The following is a 26878-nucleotide window of genomic DNA, read 5'->3' on the forward strand; positions in this document are numbered from 1 at the left end:
CAGACAAAGCTCCTACTAAATAGAGCTGCGGGGTAAATTTATGCTCTGAGGAGAATTCTAAATTTAAACGCAATTCAAGAAAGTAGCTGCACAAGAATGATACATTTAACGCAGCTGCACCAAATTTACACAACAGGCAGAGGGGTAAAAAACTTCTATTATACACTGGAAATGATACATGTCCCCCACAGTGTCCATATGGAAGTAGATGCCACAGTACATGCCAATGTCAAGGGTCTAACAAGGGTCCTGGGGTTTATAATTGGTAGATATCTTTTAGGCCTTACGAGGCATAGTAGATTGCCTGACATTATAGCTCTGACAGGCAGCAATGCTGTGGAATACTCAATATTTCAAATTAAAACATAAGCTAAACAAAACATAATCAACTGAAAATAGCATTACATCAATTATTGGTACTAATAAAAATAGTTAAAATAAAAGTGTCCAAAGTAAAAAAAAATGGTAAATAGTAAAACAAAAATACAGTTGCAAGAAAAAGTATGTGAATGCTTGGGAATTATATGGATTTCTGCACAAATTGGTCATAAAATGTGAACTGATCTTCATCTAAGTCACAACAATAGACAATCACAGTCAGCTTAAACTTAAAACACACAAAGAATTAAATCTTACCTTGTTTTTATTGAACACACTGTAACATGCTGCGCTCCGGCCCCTGACTCCGGCCGTGAGCTCAGCGTCCCCGACTCCCGGCAGGGCCGGGATTCGCATTGCGGGATGCGCACTCATGTGAATCCCGGCCCGTCCATTACCTCGCTCCGCTCCTTCTGCTTCCTCTCAGCCCGGATGCGCACCTCCCCAACCCTTAGGGCGCGCGCGCCGGGGCATTGAAATTTAACCCCTTAACGACAATGGACGTAACTGTACGCTATGGTGATGTGGTACTTAGCGCACCATGATGTACATTTATGCGCCGCCATGATCGCGAGCACCGGAGCAGTGCTCGCATCATGCCCGGCAGGTCCCGGCTGCTATCAGCAGCCAGGGACCCGCCGGTAATGGCGGAAATCCACGATTGCACGGATATCCGCCATTAACCCCTCAGATGCCGTGATCAATACAGATCACGGCATCTGCAGCAGTGCGGTACTTTGAATCGATCATCAGATCGCCCGCAGCGCTGCCGCGGGGATCAAATCATCCAGCATGGCAGCCGGAGGTCCCCCTCACCTGGCTCCGACCGTCTCTCGGGGTCTTCTGCTCTGGTCTGAGATCGAGCAGACCAGAGCAGAAGATGACCGATAATACTGAGTAGTGCTATGTCCTATATATAGCACTGAACGGTATTAGCAATCAACTGATTGCAATGAATAATCCCCTATGGGGACATAAAAAGTGTAAAAAAAAAAAAAAAGTAAAAAAATGTAAAATAAAAAAGTTAAAAAAAATTGAAAAATCCCCTCCCCCAATAAAATAGTAAAACGTCCGTTTTCCCATTTTACCCCCCAAAAGCATAAAAAAAATAACTAATACACATATTTGGTATCGCCGCGTGCATAAAAGTCTGAACTATTAAAATATATTGTTAATCATCCCGTACGGTGAATAACGTAAATGTAAAAAAAATTTAAAAGTCAAACATTTCTGCTTTTTTGTGCCATTTTATTCCAAAAAATTTTTATAAAAAATTTATAAAAAGTAAAACCTAACCAAATGTGGTACAGATAAAAACTACAGATCATGGCGCAAAAAATGAGCCCTCATACTACCCCATATATGGAAAAATTAGAAAGTTATAGGTGGTCAAAATAGGGCAATTTCAAACACAAATTTTGTTAAAATGGTTTGAGATTTTTTTTAAGCGGTATAATTATAGCAAAGCATATAACATGGGTATCATTTTCATCGTGTTGACCAACAGAATAAAGAAAACATGTCATTTTTACTGGAAAGTGTACAGCGTGAAAACAAAACCTTTCAAAATTTTCTAGATTGCAGTTTTCTTTTCAATTTTCCCACATAAACAATATTTGTTTGGTTGCGCCGTTTATGGTAAAATAAGTGATGTTATTACAAAGTACAATTGGTGACGCAAAAAACAAGCCCTCATATGGGTCTGTGGATGGAAATATAAGAGAGTTATGATTTTTAGGAGGCAAGGAGGAAAACAAATGCAAAAATAAAATTGGTCTGGTCCTTAAAGGGGTACTATGTCCCTAGACATCTTATCCCCTATCCAAAGGATAGGGGATAAGATGTCTGACCGCGGGGGTCCCGCCGCTGGGGACCCCCGCAATGTTGCATGTGCACCCACCTGTTTCTTGACTGGAAGCGCTGGATGGTCTCGGTCGTGACCACTGGAATGGAAGTCTGTGACATCAGGACTCTGCCCTTGTGATGGCTGTCACACCCCCTCCCATAGACTTGCATTGAGGGGACGGGGCGTGACGTCACATGGGGGTGGAGTCCTGACGTCACAGACTTCCATTCCAGTGGTCACGACCGAGACCCTCCAGCGCTTCCGGACAAGAACCAAGTGGGTGCCGTATGCAACATTGCGGGGGTCCCCAGTGGCGGGACCCCCACGGTCAGACATCTTGTCCCCTATCCTTTGGATGCGAGGCATCATTCACATCAGGCAATGCTTCTTGTGAAAAGCAAACCCAGAACTGGTGGGTGTTTTTTATAGGGTAGGGCAGCTGTAACCAACACCTCCAATCTCATCACATTGATTGGACTCCAGTTGGTTGACACCTCACTCCAATTAGCTCTTGGATATGTCATTAGTCTAGGGGTTCACATCATTTTCCCAGCTGCACTGTGAATGTTTACATGGTGTGTTCAATAAAAACATGGTAAGATTTAATTATTTGTGTGTTATTAGTTTAAGCAGACTGTGATTGTCTATTGTTGTGACTTAGAAAAAGATCAGATCACATGTTATGACCAATTTGTGGAGAAATCCATATAATTCCAAAGGGTTGGCATACTTTTTCTTGCAACTGTACATACAAAGTACAGTATTGCTTTAATCATAATAGCCCGTAAAATTAATATGACAGCATCTTTATAAAAATAAAAAATAAATCAAATACCAATTATTAATTTTATATTACCTCAAAAAAATCAATAAGTTCTTCATATTTCAGAAAATGTACAAATTAAAGCTATGTAAAGAAAACAACAAGACTTCATATTTAGTCAGATATGCAAAAGTGACTGTTTGTGTTCCCTGCAGAAAACAATTACATTGGGCAAAAGTACAGTTCTAAAATATAAAACCTATGTTTTAGAACCAGATTTACTAAAACTGTCTAATTCTTATACAATGTAGACTAGACACTCAAAGGTTATGCTCATTCACACACAGTACTTTGAGCCATTTATTAGATGTAAAACAGCAGTTTAATAGCATAAAAACAGCTAGAAAAGGTCTGCAAAGTGGATCAAAAATTTACTTTTGAGGCTAGGTTAAAACAGTATTTTTGGGTTTATTAAAACCTGTCCAGTTGCCCAGTTGCCCATAACAACCAATCAGCTCGCTTCTTTCATTTTTAACAAGACCTCTGTAAATTGAAAGAAGCGATCTGATTGGTTGCTATGGGCAACTGGGCAACTTTTTCTTTGCACAGGTTTTGATAAATATTCACTTGCAGCTCAAAATAAAGCTTAAAAACTACACGTGAACATAGCCTGAGGCTGCATTGTTTTTTTGTTTTTTTTTGTTTGTTTGTTTGTCTTTTGGGAAAACTGCCACCTCAGTTTTTGAGCCAAAGCAGGAAGTGGATATTCATGAGGAATTCCTTCTTTTATATTTCCCATTCCTTTTGAATACACTTTGGCTTAAAAACTGCAGTAGCAGTTTTAGAGAAGAAAAAAAAATCCAAGGGGAAACACAGTCTAAGGGCTCATTTATACCAGCGGATTTGATTGTGAATGTGCATCTTGTTTCTTGCCTCGAGTTTGCATGGGAATGGGCTTTCTGTAGCAGATTTTTGGCAGCGGAATTTCCCCTGCACAAAATCCGCCAAAGACCCCATTGAAGTCAATGTTGTTTGCAGTGAATTGTCCGCAGCAGAAATTTAGCTGCCAAAAATCTTCCACAGAGAGCCCGCCCAAAACTCAAACTCGCATCAGGAAATACAGTGCACATTCGCAATCAAATCCACATGTGTGAACAAACCCTAAGTCTATGTTCACATGGAGGAATGCTCCAGGGAAAATTTCCGTGTGGACATTCCACTGATGGTGGAGCACCATCTCATAGACAGCAAGGCATTTCTTAGCAGATTCATTCTGCTAATGCGGGAATCCGAAATTTTGCTAATTCTGCCATGTGAACAGTGCAGAAGAATCTCATTGAAATATAATGTATAAACGATGCTTCTTCCTCTTGATATAAAGCTTCTTTCCTTCCCTTTCTAAACTGTTAATCCCTGTTTTATAATAACTGAAAAAAATTCATGCTAAAAATTGCAATTTTTCAGTTTAGTATGTTTTCTCATGTCCAGTGTACACTGAAATGTATGGTGTAGGGAAGAAAACATTGTGAGTTACTGAATTCATTCATTTGATATGCCAAGCTAAGAAGCAGATTCATCTTACATAGCTTTCTTTCCACCAGCTGTCCAAGCTGGATCTCAGAAACAGTTATCAAATTATCATTTTACTGATCCTTTCAAGAGCAGCCAAGGCATAAAAAATGGGGATTTTCTGGAAGTTTCCAATAGAGCTATGCTCATGCTGACAGAATGTGTAGAGAATACAATGTCTGTGACAAGAAACTTCCTGTGTTATTTTACCAGTTCCTCCTACTGACATATTGTTAGAAATGTATCTGGTAACAGGAGGAGCTGCAATTGGTGAAAGAGAGATCATAGTGCACTCTGGTTATTTGCTTTGTTATATTTCCTTGTACCAAGTCTTGTTGTTGCTTTTTTATTTTTATTATTATTATTATTATTATTATTATTAATAATAATATATATATATATATATATATATATATATATATATATATATACATATATATATATATATTTTTTTTTTTAAAGAACAGTTTTAGAAGAGCATAATACAGCCACATTTTAGCATTCCTAGCATGGCCGCAAGTCCCAGTCCCACTATGGGTCTAATGGTCCAAACTGAAAGCATCCTAGCTGCTGTTGGCTGACACTAGCCACTATAATATGGATGCAAAAATGCAGTTGTATTACGCCTGTCTGAATCCAGCCCTACACTTGTTAGAATGATATACAAATACATTTTTGAAAGAGAGAACCCCAGCATATAAACTCCCCAGAATTGAATCCATAAAATGATATATTCTAGCTGAATTGTTTTCAGTGGGATTCTGCTGCACCGTGCTGAATTTCCATGGTGAAGAATTCCACCACGGAAATACAAATTCCGAATTTCTCAACAAAAATAAACCTGTTCATTTTTTCTGTGAATCGCTTGGATATGCATGTTCAAATGCCGATCATGGCAAGAGACTAGGTAAGTTTAGCCCATTTCCTTTTTATCACTGCCTAACAGACCACTTAAAGGGGTACTCCGCCCCTAGACATCTTATCTCCTATCCAAAGGATAGGGGATAAGATGTCAGATCGCCGGGGTCCCGCTGCTGGGGACCCCGGGGATCGCTGCTGCAGCACCCCGCTATCATTACTGCGCAGAGCGAGATCGCTCTACACGTAATGACGGGCAATACAGGGGCCGGAGCATCGCTACGTCATGGCTCCGCCCATCGTGACGTCACGGCCCACCCCCGTCAATACAAGTCTATGGGAGGGGGCGTGGCGGTCGTCATGCCCCCTGCCATAGACTTGCATTAAGGCAGTGTTTCTCAATTCCAATCCTCAGGGCCCCCTAACAGGTCATGTTTTCAGGATTTCCTAAGTCTTTCACAGGTGACATAATTATGGTCAGTGAATCAGGCATCAACACAATTATATCACCTGTGAAAGACTAAGGAAATCCTGAAAACATGACCTGTTAGGGGGCCCTGAGGACTTGGATTGAGAAACACTGCATTAAGGGGACGGGCCGTGATGTCATGAGGGGCAGAGCCACGTCACGCTGCTCCGGCCCCTGTATCACCCGTCATTACGCACAGAGCGAACTCACTCTGTGCAGTAATGATGGCAGGGTGCTGCAGCAGCGATCCCCGGGGTCCCCAGCAGCGGGACCGCGGCGATCTGACATCTTATCTCCTATCCTTTGGATAGGGGATAAGATGCCAGGGGCAGAGTACCCCTTTAAATCTGGCTACCTCCTAATCCCCAGTTAAAGATGATATGGGCTAAACTTGTCTGCGCTCTTGCTGTGCTTCCAAAGAAAAGTCCTATGTAGTCATTGGCTTAGTTACACCCTTGTTTTCCTGCTGACAATTCCACTTTAATGGGAACCAGGCATATGTATGCGGCAACTCCTGTGGCAAACCTGAAACTGCTCTGGTAGATCCTAGCTTCCTTATAGCTACTTGCTATAACAAGATCTTAACACAATGTTTACCTAAAGTCAAAATGTAAGCGGTATATAAAACAATATATTTTTTTAATATTACAGCTATGGAATGGTTACAAGGGTAATTGTGGTCTTGTTTAGAGGAGGCAAAATACATTTATTGTGTAATAATAAAATGGTTTTTGATACTCATGTAACATTTACTGTTATTTTGTTTTTGACCTTGATAGCCTAGTGACCTGTCCAAATGGGTATGTCCTTTTATCTCTCCCAGCACTCTCTTTTTCTGCATGGGGGTTGTGATGATTTGATCATTTTCACTTGAGAGCCCAGCACGTCTTCTATATCTCCATGCTATAGTTGTCATTTATATTTAATTGAAAATGGAAATGTACCATCTGTCTTTATGAAACTTAAGCTAAACAAATACTTTCAATAGCAAGGATGATGTTTAATATTTAATAGGTTGTAATAATAAGTAATAGGTATGTAGTTTAGAATAGACAGGAGAAAAAGAGCCACTGGCTCCTAGGACCACTGCCATTTTATTAAGCGGTAAGAATGGGGTCAGCACCCCTTTAATCGCTGGTGGCATATTGTAGTAATATGTAATGGCATATTTGCTTACTTTATGCAGTAATATAAAATATAACTATTGGCCACTGCGTTTGGAATTCTGGAGTGAGAGGAAGCTGGAATGGTGGCCATGTTACATGAGCTATAGAGAATACCACTTTACAAGAATAATAAGGGATTTCCAAGCTTTCTGAGCCATGCCTGTCATGTAGATGTAGAAATGTAGTATATGTTGAATTCATGTACTTTATTGTGGGTGCTATACATTGATATTGCAATTGGAAACTGGTTTATCAAAGACTATATACTACTGCTTTATGCCTTCCCATTTATTCTGCCCACAACATGTTCAATCATATAGGTTAAGGGCAACTAATAACTAAGACAATGCGATTTTCCAGGACAGTAAAAAAATAAAAAATAAAAAGAGGGTAAGGCTGGGTTCACATGCAGCAGTAGTGTGCTGATCACTAGTGTTGCTCGCGAATATTCGCAATGCAAATTATATTTGCGAATATCGCATATTCGCGAATTCGAGAATATAGCACTATATATTCGTAATTACGAATATTCTTTCTTTATTTTTTTTCACAGTACACATCACAGTGATCATCCCTCTCTGCTTCCAGCTTGTGTGGTGTAAAGAAGACTCTAATACTACTGTGTGAGACTGGCGCGCGAATTTTCGCATATGCAAAAACTTGCATATGCTAATTTTCGCATATGCGAATTTTCGCTTATGCAAATTTTTGTATATGCTAATTTTCGCATATGTTAATTTTCGCATACGCGAAAATAAAACGAGAATATTACGAATATGCGAATTTAGCAAATATATGATGAATATTCGTCGATATATTTGCAAATATTCGCAAATTCGAATATGGCCTATGCCGCTCAACACTACTGATCACTGCCCAGCTAAATTGTGCACAATTTACTAGCATTCACCATGGTTTTGTGATGCAGTTATTGGCTATGCAGTTGTAACAGATATATTATGTTAATACCGATGTTTCATGTTAAAAATCCTGTATCCAAAAAATGCACCTCAAACTCACATCAATTTATGGTAAATTGCATGTGATTTTGCCATGTGGTATTTGCCCGCACACCAAACTAGGAACATGTGGACCCAGCCTAAAAAGAAAATCAGCTTGTTTAGAAGGAAAGGTGAGTTGCCCTAAGATGCTCCAAAGTGAAAATGATTGCCATCAATCTGCCTAGTATGGTGTTCTTCCTTTCTCTTCCTGTTCTGTTCACCAGTTACTTTTCTTTGCTTGTTTAGGTTTTTCAGATGGATCGGTGTGCTGACTGCTCGCTCTAAAATAATCTTTCTCTAACCAGTTTGAAACAGTTTTCTAGAGGGATATTCATGTCTATAGATTTGCATATCTTAAATGGAATGATTCTAAGTTTGGTACTAAATCCTAAATACTACGTACTATATATACATTAGAATCTGACTATAGATGAGTGAACCAAGCTCGGCGAGCCCAGTCTTGCTCCGGAATTTGGGCCGAACATTGCCAGGTTTAAAACAAAGGGAGATAAAACCGGATATGCTAAAATGCAGTGCACACCTATCAGTAACAACAATATTCTGTATAAAATATTAATCTTTATTAGCAAAAGATATACAAAAATACATGGATACAAAAAGACAGTACAATTAAAAACAATTAAAATTGCTCTATCCAGAGCAACCTCCTACAAAAACATGAGGGGAGGATATAACCACCCTCAAGAGGGCACATGTACATAAATGGTAGGCAGATAATGCTGCTCAGTCCATCTAGAGCCCCAACCTCGTTTATAAACCATATGTGACAGAAAAAAATAATACATAGTGTACAGAATAAAATTACACAGTATAGCAGCAAAGCAGTGCAATACAGGCTGAACTGGCTAACCTACAGAGAATAAGTATAGCAATGAATGCAAAAGTAAAGCATGCAAATCAGTGCAGGATACCAGACAGGGGACTAGACAGATGCAGGTATAAACAGGTTACAACATGTTCCCCCCACAGGGCCCCACACTTTCCATCGCTGTTACGACACTTCCTCAGGGGTCTTGTGCCAACCTGGCAATGGCTGATATAATAGCAGAAGGGATAATGAACCATGGAATTTTAGCATCTAAATGAAAGGAGGAAGTACTGAGAACACTTAGATGAAATCAAGGTAGCCCAGCATACCTTGCAGCTATCAGCAAGATCACAAGATATATTTAACATACAATTAACTTTTCTGGGTCATTGTAACTTAAAACTGTAGTCACTAGTAAGACATCTGTTTTACTATTAGTAAGTGCAAGGAGTGATTGGCTGTCTGATAGCTCCTCTCTACAGTACAGTGAAGTATTTCATGTTCTGAACTACTCCTTTGTCACAATGAATTGCTACTTTAGATATCAGGCACAACTTTATGTTTTTTTTTACATGTTACATTGTGTATAGAACACGTTGAAGCACCTATCCTCAACATATAATATTATATATGGTATCCATTAGCTCTGCAACATTTTTTCTCAGGTAAATGTCAATTTTAACATTTTTAAAAGTTATGGCTGCTGAACAAAAATGTACAAATTAAGAACTAGAAATGACTGATGTGAATTCTAGGAGTGCCTTGGCGTATATTATTAACCAATTGGGGACATCAGGCATACAGGTACGCCCTCTCCGCCTGGGCATCTTGACCCTTAACCACAGGAAAGGGGATAAACGTCTCATAGTCGGGGGTCCGGCCACAGGGACCTCCACAATCTCCTGCCCAGCAGCCCGGAAATCCACATGGACAAAACGATCTCCACAGTATCTCCGTCTCTCCAATAGAAATTGGAGACATATGAATGTTTTAAATACCTGGGAGACAGAACAGAGATTGCGGGGGTCCCAGTGGTCGATCCCCCCCATCAGATATCTTATCCTCTATCCTTTGGATGGGTATAAGATATCTAAGACCTGAGTACCCCTTTAACACACCAGGGCATACCTGTACTCCCTGGAACATTAAGTATCTTTGAAGCGAACGCAGAAGCTGTTCATGCTTCAAAGCAATGAATATCAGCTACTCTTAATAGCCAGAAACTCACTGCTAATAACGGGCAAGGGCAGTCCCGTAATCAATGCCAATCACAGCATCTAAAGTGAAACTTAAAGGGGTAGTCCGGGAAAAAACATCTTATCCCCTATCGAAAGGGGGATATCGGAGGTTTCCGAAACTTCAGACGCAGCTACACATAGAATGCGGGCTGCTGCAGGGAGATCGCGGGGGGTCCCAGCGGCGGGCCCCCCCCCGCGATCTGACATCTTATGCCCTATCCTTTCGATAGGGGATAAGATGTTTTTGCCCGGAATACCCCTTTAAAGTTGCCGGTAGCTCATTGGAGCTCAATGGGATTGTGGGATATGATTCTGACTTAGCCTGGCTGTATTAATGGATTGCCGATTTCACTGTGTAATGCATTGCATAACATTTTACAGTGAATGCAATCTAATGATTGCATATAAAATTCCCCTATGGGAAAAATAAAAGTGTAAATTGAAAAAAATGTCTCTTAATTTATACAAAACTTCTTGCCCTAATAAAATATATAATCACCCTTATTTTAGAGAAAACTCTGAATGAGAAGGTGTGTCCAAACTTTTGTTATGTACTGTACATCCTGGTGAGCTGGTACTTAACGCACCAGGACGCACATTTATGTCCTAATCATAACCGTGAGCATGGGAGCGATGCTCAGGTCATGCGCGGCAGGTCCCGGCGGGGTAATGGCAGATATCCGCGATCGAGCAGATGTCCGCCATTAACCCCTCAGATGCAGTGATCAATACAGATCACGGCATCTGCAGCATCGCTGCTGCGGTGATCCGATCATCCAGCACAGCAGTCGGAGGTCCCCTCACCTGCCTCCGCTGCCTTCCACAGGTCTTCTGCTCTGGTCTACGATCGAGCAGACCAGAGCCGAAGATAGCCGATAACACTGATCGTTGCTATGTTCTATGCATAGCACTGAACAGTATTAGCAATCGAATGATTGCTATAAATAGTCCCCTATGGGGACTATTAATGTGTAAAAATAAAAGTAAAAAAAGTTTTAAAAAAAGTTTTAAAAATTTGAAAAAAAACCTTGCCCAATAAAAATTTTAATTGTCCCATTTTCCCTATTTCACCCCCCAAAAGTGGAAAAAAATTATAATTTATATTCAGTGGGGATCAAAAGTGTGGGCACCCCAGGTAAACATTTGTATAAATGTGCATAAAGAAGCCAAGGAAAGATGGAAACATTTCCAAAAGGCATCAAATTACAGATTAGACATTCTTATAATATGTCAACAAAAGTTAGATTTTATTTCCATCATTTACACTTTCAAAATGACAGAAAACAAAAAAAAAATGGCATCTGCAAAAGTTTGGGCACCCTGCAGAATTTATAGCATGCACTGCCCCCTTTGCAAAGCAGAGACCTGCCAGTGTCATGGATTGTTCTCAATCATCATCTGGGAAAACCAAGTGATGTCAATCTCAAAGGTTTTAAATGCCCAGACTTATCTGACCTTGCCCCATCAATCAGCACCATGGGTTCTTCCTAAGCAGTTGTCTAGAAATATGAAACTGAAAATAGTTGACGCTCACAAAGCTGGAGAAGACTATAAGAAGATAGCAAACTATTTTCAGATGTCAATATCCTCTGTTCGGAATGTAATTAAGAAATGGCAGTCATCAGGAACAGTGGAAGTTAAAGCAAGATCTGGAAGACAAAGAAAAATATCAGACAGAACAGCTCACAGGATTGCGAGAAAAACAATTCAAAACCCACGTTTGACTGCATAATTCCTCAAGAAAGATCTGGCAGACACTGGAGTTGTGGTACACTATTCCACTATAAAGAGATACTTGTACAAATATGGTCTTCATGGAAGAGTCATCAGAAGAAAACCTCTTCTATGTCCTCACTACAAAAATCTTTACAACTGAACATATAGACAAGCCTGATGCATTTTGGAAACAAGTTCTGTGGACCGATGAGGTTAAAATTGAACTTTTTGGCCAGAATGAGCAAAGGTATATTTGGAGAAGAAGAGGAACAGAATTTAATGAAAATAACCTCTGTCCAACTGTTAAGCATGGGGGTGGATCAATCATGCTTTTGGGTTGTATTGCAGCCAGTGGCACAGGGAACATCTCACGAGTAGGAGAGAAAATTGATTCAATAAAATTTCAGCAAATTTTGGATGCTGACTTGATGCCATCTGTGAAAAAGCTGAAGTTAAAGAGAGGATGGCTTCTACAAATGGATAAGGATCCTAAACACACCTCGAAATCCAAGGGGATTACATCAAGAGGCGTAAACTGAAGGTTTTGTCATGGCCTTCACAATCTCCTGACCTCAACATAATTGAAAATCTATGGATAGACCTTAAAAAAGCAGTACGTGACAGACAGCCCAGAACTCTCAAAGAACTGGAAGACTTTTGTAAGGAAGAATGGGCAAAATGTTAATGATACCATACGGTGAACAGTGTGAATGTAAAAAAACAAAACAAAATAGCTGCTTTTTTATAACATTGTATTCCAAATGTTTTTTTTATAAAAAATGTATTAAAAGTTTTATATAAGCAAATATGGTATCAATAAAAATTACAAATCACGGCGCAAAACATGAGCCCTCATACCGCCACTTATACAGAAAAATGAAAAAGGTCTTCAAAATAAGGGGATTTTAAACGTACTAATAAGGTTAAAAAGTTTGCAAGTTTTTGTAAGCGCAACAGTAATAGAAAAGTATGTTATCATGGGTATCATTTTAATCGTATTGACCCAAAGAATAAAGAACACATGTCATTTTTACCGTAAATTGTACGTCGTGAAAACGAAACCTTCCAAAATTTGCAAAATTTAGGTTTTCTTTTTAATTTCCCCACACAAATAGTATTTTTTTTTTGTTGCTCCATACATTTTATGGTAAGGTGAGTGATGGCATTACAACGGACAACTGATTGCACAAAAAACAAGCCTTCATACTAGTCTGTGGATGAAAATATAAAAGAGTTATGATTTTTTGAAGGCGAGGAGGAAAAGTGGAGAGTCCTTAACCCCTTAGCGCATATGGACATTTATGAACGTCCATATGCGCGTCCCCATATATAATGCGCGCTCACGAGGTGAGCGCGCATCATACCCGGTGGGCCCCGGTTGCTATAAGCAACCGGGACCCACGCTACTGTCGGACATCGCCGATTGGGCTGATGTCCAGCATTAACTCTTTAGACGCGGCTATCAAAGTTGATTGCCACATCTAAAAGTGAAAGTAAAAGCATCCCGGCTTATCGGGCTGATCGGGACCATCACGATAAAATCAGCTAGGATGCAGCAGGAGGTCCCCTCACCCTCAGGTCTCCTGCGCGTCTGAATGTCGATTGATTGCTCCAAGCCTGAAATCCAGGCTTGAGCAATCAACTGCCGATAACACTGATCCCTGCCATTGAATGCAGTGGCAGTGATCAGTGTATTGAAACAATGTACTTCATATTATATCCCCCTTATGGGGGCTATAACATTGCAAAAAAATAAGTTAAGTAAAAAAAAAAGTTAATAAAGATCATTTAACCCTTTCCCTAATAAAAGTTTGAATCATCCCCCTTTTCCCATAAAAAAAACTGTGTAAATAAAAATAAACATATGTGGTATCGCCGCCCGCGTAAATGTCCGAACTATAAAAATATGTAGTTAATTAAACCGCATGGTCAATGGCGTATGCGAAAAAAAATCGTCCAAAAATAGCTATTTTTGGTCACTTTTTATACCATAAAAAATGAATAAAAAGTGATCAAAAAGTCTGATCAAAACAAAAATGGTACCGCTTAAAACTTCAGATAACGGCGCAAAAAATGAGCCCCACACCACTCCGTATGTGGAAAAATAAAAAATTTATAGGGGTCAGAAGAGGACAATTTTAAACGTATAAAATAAATTATTCCTGCATGTAGTTATGATTTTTTTCAGAAGTACAACAAAATCAAAACTATATACCATAAGTAGGGTATCATTTTAACCATATGGACCTACAGAATAAAGATAAGGTGTCATTTATACCGAAAAAATGTACTGTGTAGAAACGGAAGCCCCCAAAAATTACAAAATGGCGTTTTTTCTTCCATTCTTTCGCACAATGATTTTTTTTCCCCTTTGGCTGTAGATTTTGGGGTAAAATGACTGATGTCATTAGAAAGTAGAATTGGTGGCACCAAAAATAAGCCATCATATGGATTTTTAGGTGCAAAATTGAAAGGGTTATGATTTTTAAAAGGGAAGGAAGAAAAAACGAAAGTGCAAAAACACTTTAAGTAGTACAATAATAGAAAAACTATGGGAACGTTTACCACTGTTGTTTTTGAAAAGTGAGTTTCAAAGTAATTTTTTTTTTTTTTTGCTTTGGTTTTGCTTATGTTCAACACATGTATCACTCTATCAAGAGGGGGTTGACAGATTTAGTGCAGTGCATATAAGCAAAAAACAATAAATCATCTTAGAATGTTTTTCCCTATCCTCTGTGACTTTTCTGCACAAAAAGTCACAATTGATACTTTTTGTGATACTTTTTTTTAAAATTTTTATGCCCTATAAAGACATTTTAATAAGCCCGGTCTGACCTGGCTTAGGTTTGCGACTTTTTAACGGGGTTTGCAACTTTTTTATGCCTATGTGTGACATTTGCACTTCATAAATTTGTGACCACTTCAAAGTGAAAACTGAAAGTTAGTTAGGTTAAAGCCTGTTTGGTCCTTTCTTTGTACCCACAAAAGTCGGCCAAAAAAGTGCTTAGACACACGTGTGACATTTTGTGCGTGGGAAGTACGAATTGGTTGCGCAAAAAATAAGCCCTCATATGGGTCTATAGGTGGAAAAAGAGTTAAAAGTGTCCTCAAGGCCAAAATGAGCCATGTCCTTAATGGGGTACTCTGCCCCTAGATGTCAGATCGCCAGGGTCCCGCTGCTGGGGACCCCCTGGATCTCCGCTGTGGCACCCTGCTATCATTACTGCACAGAGCACGCTCACTCTGTGCGTAATGACCGGCGATACAGCGGCTGGAGCATCGTGTCATCATGGCTCCACCCCCTTGTGACATCACAGCCCGTCCCCTTAATGCTAATCTATGGGAGGGGCGTGATGGCCACCACACCCCCTCCCGTAGACTTGTATTGAGGGGGCGGGCTGTGACGTCACGATGGGGCAGAGCCGTGATGAGTTTGCTCTGTGCAGTAATGATAGCGGGGTGCCGCAGCGGAGATCCCAGGGGTCGACAGCAGCAGGCCCCCCGGCGATCTGACATCTTATCCCCTATCCTTTGGATAGGGGATAAGATGCTAGGGGCGGAGTACCCCTTTAAGGTGGTTCATGGTAATTTTTTTACCACTAAATTGTAAAGGCAATATTACATAAAACATGTATGTTAACATATAGGTAAGAATGTGAAATCCAACTGAAAATTTTTATTTTGCAAATTTTCGAAAACACGAATAATTAAAGGTCTTTAGCTTTCATGCAATAGCCTTACTTTTTAAGCAATACATAGCAAACATGTTACATTCGGTTAGTTATTCTGTGCATCTTTGAAATACTTCCCTTGGCACTCGCTAGAGCTGAGCTGTCAGAATGAAACTGGTGATGCAGCCTTTTCTATCTGGGCTTTTAATTGGTATGTTGCAGACCCCGGGGACAGAGTGCAGCATGGACATTTGCTCATTTGAGTGTGTTGGCTGCAGAGATGAGACAATCCTGCTGAGTTGGCACAGCTGAGATCCCTATTGTGTTGGGAGGACTACTTTCTATTAACTGCCTGTACTCCTGTGATCAATCACAACACATTCCATTTAGGTGTCTTTGCAATACACAAATTGACTGTACTTTTGATATACATAATCTATTGCAGACATTTTGGAATGTAGTAAAATTCACAGTTCAGCATATGATAAACGATTAGCTTCCTCTGAATTTGTGTACCTGTATAATACACCTAATGAGTTATAACCGAGGTGGTCTAAATTTTTTGTTCACACATCCATCTTCAATAAGTAATGACCATGAATTAAACATGGAGAATAGGGCTTCTCTTCTAGAAATCTGCAGTGCACTACATTGTCTGTATCCCAATATGGCTCTGTTCACACAACATTTTTTTAGCTGTTTTTTTCTGTTCACACACAGATTTTTCAGCAGTTATTTTGCTTTTATTTTTTTAAAACCTGTTTACAGCTCAAAATTAGACTCCAAAATGGTGTGTGCTCCATAGTGTATTACTGGGATCAAGGGCTGGTCCAAGATATTGTGCTGCCTGGGTCCGACCAGGCCTCATAGCCAGGGGTATATACATCCTATACCTCTATGCTTTAAAACTCACTGCAGGGCCAGATAGGCCAGGGAGGGTGAGCTGGGCAGTTAGGAGACCAGGGATGGGGATGATAAAGAGATTGAGGATTGGGTGCGGGGGGATGTTGTGTGAGGAGACCAAGGATGGGGTCCGGTTTGGGGGTGGGGTGTTGGGATTTGGGTGAAGAGACCTAAGATGTGGGTCGGGGGGGGTTGGGGGTTGGTGAGAAGATTGAGGATGAGTGGGGTGTGTGAGAAGACAGAGAATGGGGTGGTGATGTGTATAAGTATGTAAAATGTGTGGATGATAGAGGTGTATGATTGATGTGTGTGTGTTTATGACAGATGTGTATTTGTATGATAGATGCATGTGTGAACAAACATCTATTATACACAAACACTTCTATTATACAAATGCACATCTGACAAACATACATCTATCATACATACATATATCTATTATGCATACGTCTCTGCATCTATCATACAGAGACACATTTTACATACATACATATAAACATCTATCATACCATACACCCATCTAGCATAAATACACACATCTATCATACACCCATCTGTCTATCATACACACATCTTTCATAAATACATCTACCATACATACACACATCTATCATACATACACTAATGATATACACTACAGGTGAGTGAACTTTTCAAAAATTCAATTCGGCCTATTCGCCGAATTTTCAGATAAAGTTTGTTTCGATCCAAATTTTTTTGTGGTGAATCTATATTAAAAAAGGATATTTCTAGCCTACATACAGCCTCTATAAGGGTATAGAACACTTAGCTGTGTTCTAAAATGCATATGGATTGTGCTGTGTTAGTGAAATAATACTGTTATTCAGAATAACATGCAGATTACCGGCATCGCTTTTAGAATCACTGCCGCACAGCAGCACAATTTCAGAGCCTGGTGGTGGCATCAGTGTCAGGAGACCATATAGTGACTGAATGACACAGCGTGGAGGTGTTGGCAGCATGAGGAGACCATATAGTGGCTGAATGGCACAGCGTGGAGGTGTTGGCATCATGACACAGCTTGGATGAGGCTGAAGCATGAGGACACCATATAGTGGCTGAATGACACAGCGTGGAGGTGTTGGCAGCATGAGGACACCATATAGTGGCTGAATGGCACAGAGTGTAGGTGTTGGCAGCATGAGGACACCATATAGTGGCTGAATGGCACAGCGTGGAGGTGTTGGCAGCATGAGGACACCATATAGTGGCTGAATGACACAGCTTGGATGAGGCTGAAGCATGAGGACACCATATAGTGGCTGAATGGCACAGCGTGGAGGTGTTGGCAGCATGAGGACACCATATAGTGTCTGAATGGCACCGTGTGGAGGTGTTGGCAGCATGAAGACACTAGGTCTTCACAATCCCTAAGATTAAAAGATGAATTGAGAAATTTAAACTGAAGATTTTGTATAGAGGGTGCTACCTATGAGAAAATCTGAAATTCCCAGGCCCCACAGCGGCATCAGTAACCCATATATTGCCTGAATGACACAGCCTGGAGTTGGCTGATGCATGAGTACACACCAAGGCTTCACAATCCCCCCCCCAAAAAACACCACAATTTTAGAATTTTTTGAAAAAGATTTTGGATAGCGGGTGCTACCTATGAGAAAATTTGAATTTACCAGACCCAGGCCCAGCAGCACCATCATTTTTTTATTTGAAAATTAAAACAAACTTTGAGTGTCCCGGACCCCATCGTGTGGGTACAAAGGACCAAATTCAACAAGCCCCCACAGCAACATCAGTAAAGCATATATTGCCTGAATGACACAGCCTGGAGTTGGCTGATTCATGAGTACACAGCAGGGCTTCACAATTACCCCCTAAAAACACCACAAGTTTAGAAAATTTTTTAAAAGATTTTGGATATCGGGTGCTACCTATGAGAAAATTTGTAATTACCAGACCCAGGCCCCACAGCGGCATCAGTAACCAATATATTGCCTGAATGACACAGCCTGGAGTTGGCTGATGCACGAGTACACGCCAGGGCTTCACAATCCCCCCCCAAAAAACACCACAATTTTTGAAATTTTTGAAAAAGATTTTGGATAGCGGGTGCTACCTATGAGAAAATTTGAAATTCCCAGACCCAGGCCCCACAGCGGCATCAGTAACCCATATATTGCCTGAATGACACAACCTGGAGTTGGCTGATGCACGAGTACACACCAAGGCTTCAAAATCCCCCCTTCTCGCCAAGGCAAACCATGTGAAGAACAGAATGACACAGCCGTGACCTGCACAGATGGTATGCTGAAGGGCCACTGAGACTTGTCTGGGCAGTGGAGGCTTAAGACACAGTGGAGGATGTGGAGGCAGAGTAGCACACTGTCGCAGGACCAACGGGCTGACAGAGTGTAGCAGGAAGCAGCATTGAGTACACACCAGGGTTTCAGAATCCCAAAGAAAAAACAACCATTTTTAAAATAATTTTAAGAATATTTAGGACAGCGGGTGCTGCCTATATATTGCCTGAATGACACAGCCTGGAGTTGGCTGATGCATGAGTACACACTAGGACTTCACAATCCCTCCAAAACAACACAACAATTGTAGACATTTATGAAGAAGACTTTTGGATAGCGGGTGCTACCTATGAGAAAATTCGAAATTCCCAGACCCAGGCCCAGCAGCGCCATCAGTAAACCATATATTGCCTGAATGACACAGGCTAAAGTTGGCTGATGCATGAGTACGCACCAAAGCTTCACAATCCCTAATAAAAAAGACAAACATTTTTGACGAAAAATTTAAACGAAAATTTAGGACTGCGAGTGCTCTCTATATATTACCAGAATGATGCAGCCTGGAGTTGGCTGCAGCATGAGGAGACCATTGAAATGTCTGATTTTTTTATTTGAAATTTAAATAAAAATTTGTGTCCCGGACCCCGCCGTTTGGGTACAAAGGACCTAATCTCACAAGCACCCACAGGGCTCATGTGGCCGTAAGATGTAGGCGCAACGTCTCCATAGCCCTGACCGGCCATTTTTGATTTTTTTACCTTTGTTTAAGAACAAGCGCATATCCAAGGGTCCAGAAGACTCTATAATGCAGGACGGTGGACCACCAAAAGACATTCTTCAATAAAATAATTTTTTATGAGAGTTCATCCTTCTGCGTATTTTTTTTGAAAATTTTACTTAAAAAATCACACACAACAATCGTTCAATGGTGTAATGGTTAATATTGTGGAAAATTCAAGTTTATTAGTGTGATAATTATCAGAAAATTTGAAAAGAACACTACCCAAGAGTGTTTAATAACCCCATACATTGCACCATAAATGTTGAAATTTAAATTAAGCATGTATGTATGTATGTATTTCAAAAATCCTAAAATTAAAGGCCCAAGCACAGAAGCATCATGAAGTCAAGTAGTTCCTGAAAGACACAGGAGCAGTCAGGATGATGTGAATGAGCTTGTTAACCAATCGACGACGGCAGATGGGTTGCTGGTGGAGACATGACCGCTGGCTGATAACGGGAGCTCAGGCCTCTCGCTGCGACTCCTGCTGCCACTCGCCCCAAGTATGCTGCCAACTCTGCCTGAAGTATTTAGGCCTCTGCCACTCCTCTGTGCACATCCTGGCACTTCTCTGCCTGACATACTTAGTGCGCTTATGAGGGTATTACAATACGCTACACTACTCTTTAAACGGTATTTGTCTAGAACAGCAGCAGGTGATTACTTACTGCTGTCCTTTCACAGTATGTAGGCCCTTGACAGATTAACAGGTACTAGATGGTACAATACTTGTATGTACCTATGCGGTATGCACTGATGAGGGCAGTAATATGCATAACTATACGCAGAAAAAACTTTGTATTTTTGTAAAACACCAGCCGGTGAATACTATTGTTTGGACTTTGACGGTTTGGAGCACCTTGACAGATTAACAGGTAGTAAATGGTACAATACTTGAATGTACCTATGCAGTATGCACTGATGAGGGCAGTAATATGCCTAACTATATGCAGAAAAAAAACTGTATTTTTGTAAAACACCAGCCGGTGGATACTATTGTTTGGACTTTGATGGTATGGAGCACCTTGACAGCTTAACAGGTACTAAATGGTACAATACTTGGATGTACCTATGCGGTATGCACTGATGAGGGCAATAATATGCGTAACTATACGCAGAAAAAACTCTGTATTTTTGTAAAACACCAGCCGGTGAATACTATTGTTTGGACTTTGATAGTATGGAGCACCTTGACAGCTTAACATGTACTAAATGGTACAATACTTGGATGTACCTATGCGGTATGCACTGATGAGGGCAGTAATATGCTTAACTATTAGCAGAAAAAAATCTGTATTTTTGTAAAACACCAGCCGGTGGATACTATGGTTTGGACTTTGACAGTATGGAGCACCTTGACAGCTTAACAGGTACTAAATGGTACAATACTTGGATGTACCCATGCGGTATGCACTGTTGAGGGCAGTAATATGCCTAACTATACGCAGAAAAAAATCTGTATTTTTGTAAAACACCAGCCGGTGGATACTATTGTTTGTACTTTGATGGTATGGAGCATCTTGACAGCTTAACCGGTACTAAATGGTACAATACTTGGATGTACCTATGCGGTATGCACTGATGAGGGCAGTAATATGCCTAACTATACGCAGAAAAAAATCTGTATTTTTGTAAAACACCAGCCGGTGGATACTATTGTTTGGACTTTGACGGTTTGGAGCACCTTGACAGATTAACAGGTACTAAATGGTACATTCCTTGGATATACCTATGCGGTATGCACTGATGAGGGCAGTAATATGCCTAACTATACGCAGAAAAAAATCTGTATTTTTGTAAAACACCAGCCGGTGGATACTATTGTTTGGACTTTGACGGTTTGGAGCACCTTGACAGATTAACAGGTACTAAATGGTACAATACTTGGATGTACCTATGCGGTATGCACTGATGAGGGCAGTAATATGCCTAACTATACGCAGAAAAAACTGTATTTTTGTAAAACACCAGCCGGTGGATACTATTGTTTGGACTTTGACGGTTTGGAACACCTTGACAGATTAACAGGCAGTAAATGGTACAATACTTAGATGTACCTATGCAGTATGCACTGATGAGGGAAGGAATATGCGTAACTATACGCAGAAATAAGTCTGTATTTTTGTAAAACACCAGCCGGTGAATGTTATTGTTTGGACTTTGACGGTATGGAGCACCTTGACAGCTTAACAGGTACTAAATGGTACAATACTTGAATGTACCTATGCGGTATGCACTGATGAGGGCAGTAATATGCGTAACTATACAGCCGGTGAATACTATTGTTTGGACTTGCACAGTATGTAGCCCCTTGACAGATTAACAGGTACAAAATGGTACAAATGCACTACAGTCCACTGAACAATCACGTATTTCTGAACAGCAGCATGACCCAACAGTGCAGCACGTCAAAAAAAAAAAAAACTAAATTGCACTCTGTCACACAATTCTGAGCAGCAGAAGATTTGTGGAGCAAAAAAAATAAACTCAATTGGGCTGAAAAATGAGGAGATAAGATGCTTCAGAAAGTTCAGGCAGCTTGGAGATCTGTATGAGGCAGCTGACAGCTATCTGCCCCTCTCTTCTGCAATGCCCAATAACGTGAATAGGAGGTTTAGCTATCAATGATCCTTCTCAGTGTAACAGCACAGCACTCTGCATTCCTGTCTTTCCCTAATGCTGATGTGACTAGCAGTTGCAGTGTAACGCTGTGGTATAAGCTATTCACACACACGCAGTCCCGTTCTCTCTATCTGAAGAGAAGAGAGGCAAGATGGCCGCCGATTATATAGGGGCTGTGACATCACAGGGGTCAGTGAACATTGATAGGCTGCATCTCACATGTGATTCAGGGTCAGCCCGCCTACCTTCATTCCCGCCGCTGTTTCCCACCCTCCCATAATCCCCTTCCCCATATACTCACATGTGGATCCGCCATCTTAGGTCTCCAATAGCCTGGAACGCTGTAAAATGGAGTTTAATGAAGCGATTCGTGCGATCGAATCGCGACGATATTCGCATTTGTTGCGAATCGAATTTTTCATGAAATTCGTAACGAAATCCCCTGCCCCATGTACTCACATCTCTAATATACACATCTATTATACATATATAATGCGGTCATCATTTTACTCTTAGACACAGGCAGCACAATGTCTTTGGCCAGACCTGGATACGCCATTCACCGTGTTTGATCAGTAATGCCATGATTTAATAGTTTGGGAGGGTTTCTTTTATGTTTTAAAAAAAAAAAAATTTTAGCACATTTTTGGGTCCTCCTAGTGGCTTGCATAGATTAACTTGCATAACATAGTAACATAGTTCATAAGTTTGAGTTCAACCTATATTCCTAATGAGTCCCTACTGGTTGATCCAGAGGAAGGCAAAAAACCTAGAGGTACAAATTCCTTCTCAACTCCAAATATGGCAGAATAAATCCCTGGATCGACCTTCTGTCCCTATAAATCTAGTATTCATAACTTTTAATGTTATTACTTTCCAAAAATGCATCCAGGCCCCTTTTTGAACTCTTTTACTGATTTCACTATGACCACCTCCTCCGGGAGAGAATTCCACAGTCCTTTTCCACTTCAGTAATCCCAAGTGTTCTCCCATTTAATACATAATCCCAGCCTGGATTTTTCCTCCCCATGTGAATTACCTTACATTTATCAGTGTTGAACCACATCTGCCACTTCCCAGCCCAATCCTCCAACCTATCCAGATCCATTTGCAACAGTTTGTAAAAGTGCACAGTCCTCTATTGTGTTAACTGCTTTACAGAGTTTAGTATCATCTGCAAAGATTGCTACTTTACTATTCAACCCCTCTACAAGGTAATTAATGAATATATTAACTAGAATAGGACCCAAGGCTGACCCCTGTGGTACCCCACTAGTAACAATCACCCAATCAGAATAAGTTCCATTAACCCCTTCATGACCCATCTAGTTTTGGCCTTCATGACCCAATCCGTTTTTTCAAATCTGACATGTATCTCTTTAAGTGGTAATAACTTTGAACTGCTTTTACCTGGTAAAGTGATTCAGAGAGTTTTTTCGAGACATATTGTACTTTATATTAGTGGTAAATTTTTGTTCATAGATGAAGCGATTTTTGTGAAATATTCATTTCTTTATGTTTGAAACTCTCTACTTGTAAGAGAAATAGTCATGCAAAAAAATGTAGTTATTAATTCACATCCACAACATGTCTAATTTATGCTGGCATCATTACGCTGATAATGTGGCATGTCCCCAACCCCGAGGTGATCCCGCCTATGACAGGCTTTACAAAGTGAGGGCAGTCATAGATCACTTTGGGGCAAAATTTTGGGAGGCCTACGTACCCCTCAGGGAGCTCCCAGTAGATGAGTCTCTTATCACTTTTAAGGGGAGACTCATCTTCCACCAGTATATTCCCTCGAAGTGGGCACAGTGAAACTCTACAAACTTGAGTACCTCCAGGTACACTTGCAAGTTTAGAGTATATGAGGGACGGGATTCCCGTATTGAACCCCGAGAATGTCCCCCCACTCTGGGTGTTAGCTGGAAACCCGTTTGGGACCTTGTGCACCCATTGCAAGATAAGGGTTACCACGTGTATGTGGACAACTTTTATACCAGCATCCCTATGTTCACATCCTTTGCCACCAGATCCACGTCCGCTTGTGGGACCGTGCGGAAGAACGAGAGAAGCCTCCCTCTAAATTTGATCCAGACACCTATTCCAAAGGGTGAGTCCCGTGCCCTTACCCATGAAAACCTGTTGCTGGTCAGGTATAAGGATAAGAGGGATGTCCTTATGCTGACCACAATTCATGGTAACAGCAGCTCACCTGTTCCTGTGCGAGGTACCACAACACCGGTCCTCAAGCCTGACTGTATTCTGGACTACAATCAGTATATGTGGGGAGTTGATCTCTCTGATCAAGTCCTAAAGCCATTCATGGCCATGCAGAAAACCCGGATATGGTACAAAAAAGTTGCAGTCTACTTGATACAGGTTGCCATGTACAACTCTTTTGTACTGTCCCAATATGCTGGCAACACAGGGACATTCCTCCAGTTCCAAGAAGAAGTCCTAAGGGTCCTGATCTTTGGTGACTGCGAAAGAGCGGGCCTGAGTTCCCAAGGAACTGGAAATATAAGTGCCAGGATCGCCCCAGGCCAGCACTTTCTAGGTGGAAAGAAGGGATGATCCCAGAAAAAATGCAGAGTGTGTTACAAGAGGGGGATTCGGAAGAACACCACCACTCAGTGTGACACTTACCCCAATCATCCGGGCCTCTGCATGAAAAACTGCTTCAGGGAGTATCACACTTCCATGGAGTACTAAATTTTCCCTTTTCATTTTAATATCCTATAATTTGACCCCAATGTACCAAGTCTAGTGTACATTCCAAATTAGACCTCTGGGAGTATTTTTCCAAAAATGGGTCATGGGTCACTGAGTCACTATCATCGGACTTTTTTTATGTTGCCTCAAATGCTCAGTGCTCTCTCTCCAAATGAGTGGGGTGCACATTTGAGGCAAAAGGTTAGGGACGGCCATACATCACATTCCCAGAATGATGATTCAGAGCATAGGGTTTGGGGTGGGCATATTTTTTTTAGTTTTGGCTATGCTTTCGGTCATCATTCTGGGAACATAACCTAGATTTTCATTTTACGGCCCACTGTACCCCACTTTAGTAACTTAGTGTACCCCATGTAACGTGTTCCTTGAGGGGGGTCCTGCTGTTCTGGCTGCATAGAAGCTCAGTAAAGGCTCAAGGCCCCTGACTGCGCTGCTGCTCCTCCGAGACCTGGTGTGCACCCAGTAGAGCAGCTTTCGTGAATATATGAGGTATGTCCTTACTCCAAAGAAATGTATTTACAAATTTACGGTGAACTTTTCTCCTATTACCACTTGTGAAATTGAAAAATTTGGGGTAACGCCAGCATTTTAGTGTAGAAAAAAAAAAATTATCTTTTCACATCCCACTTTAACCCCTTAAGGACACATGACGTTCTCATACGTCTCCATTTCCGAGTCCTTAAGGACACATGACGTATGAGAACGTCATGTGTTTTACCGGCTCCCCGCAACCATCTGGAGCGGAGCCGGTGCCCGATGCCTGCTGAAATCGTTCAGCAGGCATCGGGGCATATCGCCCAGGGGGGTCATTATGGACAATTCAGTCCAGCGATCTGCGGCGGATTCCGGGTCAATCGGGTCTCCAGTGACCCGGTGACCCGGAATTATTGGCTGATCGGGGCCGTCAGAGACGGCCCCGAACAGCCAGAGCCAGCAGGGGTGAGGTGGCACTGGTGCCACCTCACGATCGCCCTGATTCGTCGGCCGGATTACCGGCCGACCAATCAGGGCGCCTGCTGCGGGTGTCACTCCCGCAACCCGCTCCGCCCCTCTTCCGGAGGACGTGAGCGGGTGCGGGACATACACCCCGGGTGCTGGGGACCCCGATCCCCGGCGCCCCTGTTGGGATCGGGGCCCCAGGAGCAGCGGCGGCAGCGGAGACAACGAGGGACTGACCTGGTGCAGCGAGGATCGTTGGAGGTGAGTGACAGCCTCCTGCTGTTGCTTAGCAACAGCTCCCAGCATGCAAAAAGGGCATGCTGGGAGCTGTAGTTATGCAACAGCAGGAGGCAGACCACCACAACTCCCAGCATGCCCTTATGGGCATGCTGGGACTTGTAGTTTTGCAACAGCTGGAGGCACATTCTTTCTATGGAAAAGTGTACCTTCAGCTGTTGTGTAACTACAACTCCCAGCTTGCACAATCAGCTAAAGTGCATGCTGGGAGTTGTAGTGGTGCATCTGGTGGTTGCATAACTACAACTCCCAGCATGCCCGTTGGCTGTCGGTGACTGCTGAGAGTTGTAGTTTTGCAACAGCTGAAGGCACACTGAGTTAAGTAGCAAACCAGTGTGTCTCCAGCTGTTGCATAACTACAATCCCCAGCATCCCCAGCCAAAGTAGTATGCCTCCAGCTGTTGCATAACTACAACACCCAGCATGCCCTTCCGCTGTCCGTACATGCTGGGGGTTGTAGCTTTTGCAACAGCTGAAGGCACACTGGTTGCAAAACACTGAGTTTGTTACCAAACTCGGTGTTTCACAACCAGTGTGCCTCCAGCTGTTGCAAAACTATAACTCCCAGCATGCACTGATAGACCGTACATGCTGGGAGTTGTAGTTTTGCAACAGTTGGATGTCCCCCCCCCCCCCCCCCAATGTGAACGTACAGGGTACACTCACATAGGCGGAGGATTACAGTAAGTATCCGGCTGCAAGTTTGAGGTGCGGCAACATTTCTGCCGCAGCTCAAACTGCCAGCGAGAAACTACTGTGAACCCCCGCCCGTGTGACTGTACCCTAAAAACACTACACTACACTAACACACAATAAA

At 41.6% G+C, this 26878-nt stretch overlaps 1 protein-coding gene across 9 annotated transcripts in view; it reads left to right on the forward strand.

Annotated features, from left to right (window-relative positions):
* Window positions 1-26878, forward strand: part of RYR3 (ryanodine receptor 3) — a 991818-nt gene that overhangs the window by 173286 nt on the left and 791654 nt on the right. For 4 of the 9 annotated variants that reach the window (XM_056545312.1, XM_056545313.1, XM_056545314.1 and 1 more), the window contains exon 4: window positions 6663-6683. The exons of the other annotated variants lie outside the window; for them this stretch is intronic. In XM_056545312.1, coding sequence (XP_056401287.1) covers window positions 6663-6683 — 21 coding nt within the window. The remainder of the gene's footprint in view (window positions 1-6662; window positions 6684-26878) is intronic. 9 annotated transcript variants of the gene reach the window in all.

Source organism: Hyla sarda, chromosome 11 (assembly GCF_029499605.1).
Source record: "Hyla sarda isolate aHylSar1 chromosome 11, aHylSar1.hap1, whole genome shotgun sequence".
NCBI lineage: Eukaryota > Metazoa > Chordata > Amphibia > Anura > Hylidae > Hyla > Hyla sarda.